At 39.0% G+C, this 3,860-nt stretch overlaps 1 protein-coding gene across 1 annotated transcript in view; it reads right to left on the minus strand.

Annotated features, from left to right (window-relative positions):
• LOC107718870 (gamma-tubulin complex component 3 homolog) overlaps positions 1 to 3,860 on the minus strand; it is a 22,697-nt gene that overhangs the window by 5,381 nt on the left and 13,456 nt on the right. Inside the window, exons 13-16 of the mRNA XM_016526111.1 lie at positions 3,407 to 3,515; positions 2,331 to 2,520; positions 1,329 to 1,464; positions 1,146 to 1,214 (exon numbers count right to left, since the gene is read on the minus strand). Coding sequence (XP_016381597.1) covers positions 1,146 to 1,214; positions 1,329 to 1,464; positions 2,331 to 2,520; positions 3,407 to 3,515 — 504 coding nt within the window. The remainder of the gene's footprint in view (positions 1 to 1,145; positions 1,215 to 1,328; positions 1,465 to 2,330; positions 2,521 to 3,406; positions 3,516 to 3,860) is intronic.

Raw genomic sequence — 3,860 nt, forward strand, 5'->3', positions numbered from 1 at the left:
TCTATTTGGAATCATATATATATATATATATATATATATATATATACTGTATATATATATATATAAAGTATGCTATGCTATGCATTATGTGCAAAAAACGGGCTAAATTCACATTACATTCTAACATTGTACAATCTAAAAACAAAAATAATGCTTTTTAAAGCAGAAGTTCAAATTCACTAAACTAAAAATGTAAGTAAATAAACACAAGAGCACAGATTAATTGCATTTTAGTTTTGATTACCCCATTACTGCTATCTGCTATTATAAAATACACTTACTTGTAGGTTTAAAATTCTACATATGACAGTTATTGTGCTCCTATTCTATTGCGCTCCATCTGTTTGGCGCGCATGCGTGCGGTGGTGCTCATTCACTGAAGTCTGCGAAGTGTAGCGGAGAATTGCATGCAAAAGGATCCTGACAGCAAAATGGAAATATTTCCATGACTTTCTAACGTTTACAGATGGAGAATATACCTGTGAAATGTAAGTTATGCACTGAGGAAACCAGCACATCTCGAACGCATTAAACAGCGCGAGTAGCCTATCTGTCAGCAGCACATGAGTCTGTCAGAGCATCTGACGGGCTGAGCCGCTTTAAACTATACATGTTAACTATATCTTAGGAGTTATTTTAAAGCCCTTTAATATAAAGCATGTCTCATGTTTAGGACAAATTGGATTATGCACTTTCCCCGCAGCAGCTCACTCTATGTCTACTGCTATTATTTAGATGCACTCGTATCAAACTACTGTATACCAATATAAACCATATTGCCACATACCATATCGCTTATAAAAAAATATGTTGATATATCGTACAAACTCGATATACTACCCAGCCCTACTTGGAGGGTCTGGTTCCGAGACCCAGACTAGAATGCTAAAACTATGCAATATATATATTTTTTATTTAGTGTTTAATGTTTTAAATCTCTCCCAGGTCAAAACCCAAATGCATTATGGGCTAACAGTAAAGACTAACTTTAAGTGATCAGAAAAGTCATTCTGCATGCAGACGTGAGTGTGGACTTCAGCACCCTGTGCTGATGAGGAAAAATGCATCACGCACAATGTCAGAGTGAAAGGACGGAACTCGGATAAGCAAAGTTAACTTTTGGCTTATGCCAAGAGTTTATTTACCGTGGCAATGGGCCCCTCTACATGATAGTCCAAACTGAAGACATCCCAACCAGTGTCCCCTGGAGAAACCTGGACAAAAGAGGACACCAGACCCACATTCAGTGATGCACAATTATGTACTGGAATGTACCATCAGCCTGCATTTCGTTTGCTTGTTTTTTTGACTCAGTCCCTTCTACGTACCTCCAGTAGCCGGACGTCAAGCCTCTTCAGTATCTCAGGACTGTCAAACTGGGCATTGGTTGCCCTGACAGCGGTCTCCAGGATACCGGTTAGATTGTGTTGGTAAAGAGTGGTGGCAGCCCTCACCAACTCTGGCCTGACAGAGAGCAAGAGACAAAGAGAGATCGATGAGTTGAAGAAAAGAGAAAGATCCGTTATAAATCAACAATGAAATCAAGCACACTCGCGTCAAGCTAAAACAGAGATGTCTATGCTTTAATGTAGGGCTGCAACAACTAATCGATAAAATCGATTATTATCGATAATGAAAATAATCGACAACGATTCTCATTATCGATTAGTCGCGTCTGCCCACGGTGCACGTCCAACTTCAGCCGGTCGCGTCAAATTACAGCACTGAATAGCGCATTATGGACAAAATGCATCTAAAAATAGTGGAGGAAACAGAATGAGATGCTGCAGGAGAAGTACGTGATCCAAGCTGCCCAAAACTTAAGAATTCTTTATTTTAAGCTTTAACCTAACGCATTAGCGTATGGCGTAGGCTATAGGCTTGCCCTGTCCTGCGCTTTGACAGATGCATGTTCGTCCTCAGCGCAAAAACTTTCAGTTCACGGTCATATCCTTATCTGTAAATGTAACAAATTCACGCGAACACTTCCACTTTTGCAAAAAAGTCCGTTCTGATAGTAAATCTTTACTGAATGAGCGCCGGCGCGTGGACGCGCGTCAGACAGACGGAACAACACTGTCAAACTGGGCATTGGTTGCCCTGACAGCGGTCTCCAGGATACCGGTTAGATTGTGTTGGTAAAGAGTGGTGGCAGCCCTCACCAACTCTGGCCTGACAGAGAGCAAGAGACAATGAGAGATCGATGAGTTGAAGAAAAGAGAAAGATCCGTTATAAATCAACAATGAAATCAAGCACACTCGCGTCAAGCTAAAACAGAGACGTCTATGCTTTAATGACAGGTCATCCGTGAGCACACACACAAACTTACTTGAGGAGGTCCATGAGGTGTCGGATGAAATCTCCCTGGCCCAGCAGCAGGTATCTCCTCATGGCCTGAAGATGCTCCAGCAGCTGGTAGTTCTTATTCAACACATCCAACAGATACTTACTGGTCTCAAAATATGCAGCATCAATCTTACTCTGAAAGGCCCCTTCCAGATCAGTGAACAACTCCGTCGCTGAGAAAGAGATACAGTGTTTTAAATAAAAGTAAAAACATGAGAGAGAGAAAAAAAGGAAATAAAAGTGGTAAATTAAGAAAAAGAGGAAAGATGAGAAGAAAAACTTAAAATAAAAATAAACAATTTTGGTAAATCCTTTTGGCAAACATTACCAAAAATGTACAATATACTAAAAAACAGAATAAAGACAAAACTCATAAACAAACAAAAAAAATAGGTGGGGAATGAAATGAAACTAAAAAGAGGGGTTGAAAAACTAACGAAAATAAAATAACAGAATTTGGGAAACTGAAATATTTTTGTAGCCAACAAGTGTTCAGCCAACAAGTGTTCAGCATCTGCACCACCATCCACCAAAATATTTATTTTAGCTGTGATTTTTGTATACATAAATGAAAAAGATTTTACTCATTTTATGAAATAATGTGTTTTTTTTACTTTAAACCGCATAAACACATTTCATTACACCAAATACACAAAATAATGTTCTTTTTAGAGCAGCATCATATGACCCCTTTAAGGCCAGAAAAAGTCAAACACAAAGTCAACGCAGAGAACGAAAGAGAAGGACAAAACACCAGAAAATAAAGAACCTTCTAGAAACACACTGAAGGACAGAGATGTATGCTAGAGCCTAAGAGCATTGATTAGCCATGCTAGCAAAGAAGTTAAATACAGCCAGTGTCGATATGGACAACTACACCACAGACAGGCTGTCAAAAACAGCACTTTCCTCCAAAACGGATCAATCCTTCTCTCTCCTCTTTCCCCATCCCTCGCTTTCAGCAGGTTATTTAACTATTAGCTGCCATTATGGCCACAAATATCGCATTAGACAGCATAAACACAGCTATTTTAAGTGACTGCATTAGCGCTAGCTCACCATCTTTGGGAGAGTCGGTGGATTTGGAGGCAGGCATGATCTTTCCCGGCGGCGTCCTGTCGTGGCATACCTGATGCAGGAAGTTGATGGATTTGCCAATGAGTAGCACCTGGAGAAGGACAGAAAGGAAGAAAACACATCATTATAGGCTCATTTTAGTCTGAAAATGAATCACTATTAGTTAATGACCTGCATTAAACAACCAAATTGGAAGAAAATGTGAGTGGTGCTTGGCTGTGCAAAATACACATCCTTCCTAGTGTGTACTGGGTGGTTGATATAGGTCAGGTCAAACATGAGGACAAGTGTGCTATTATATACTTTATTGTACACATTTTACCTGGAGAGCAACAAAATTAGCATACTACTACTACTAACATATACTGTATTTGTAATATATAATATAATACGTATTATATTTAAATATTATTTACTAAAATGTGTTTATATATAT

Source organism: Sinocyclocheilus rhinocerous, unplaced genomic scaffold (assembly GCF_001515625.1).
Source record: "Sinocyclocheilus rhinocerous isolate Xijiao unplaced genomic scaffold, SAMN03320098_v1.1 scaffold1334, whole genome shotgun sequence".
In the NCBI taxonomy this organism is placed as follows: domain Eukaryota; kingdom Metazoa; phylum Chordata; class Actinopteri; order Cypriniformes; family Cyprinidae; genus Sinocyclocheilus; species Sinocyclocheilus rhinocerous.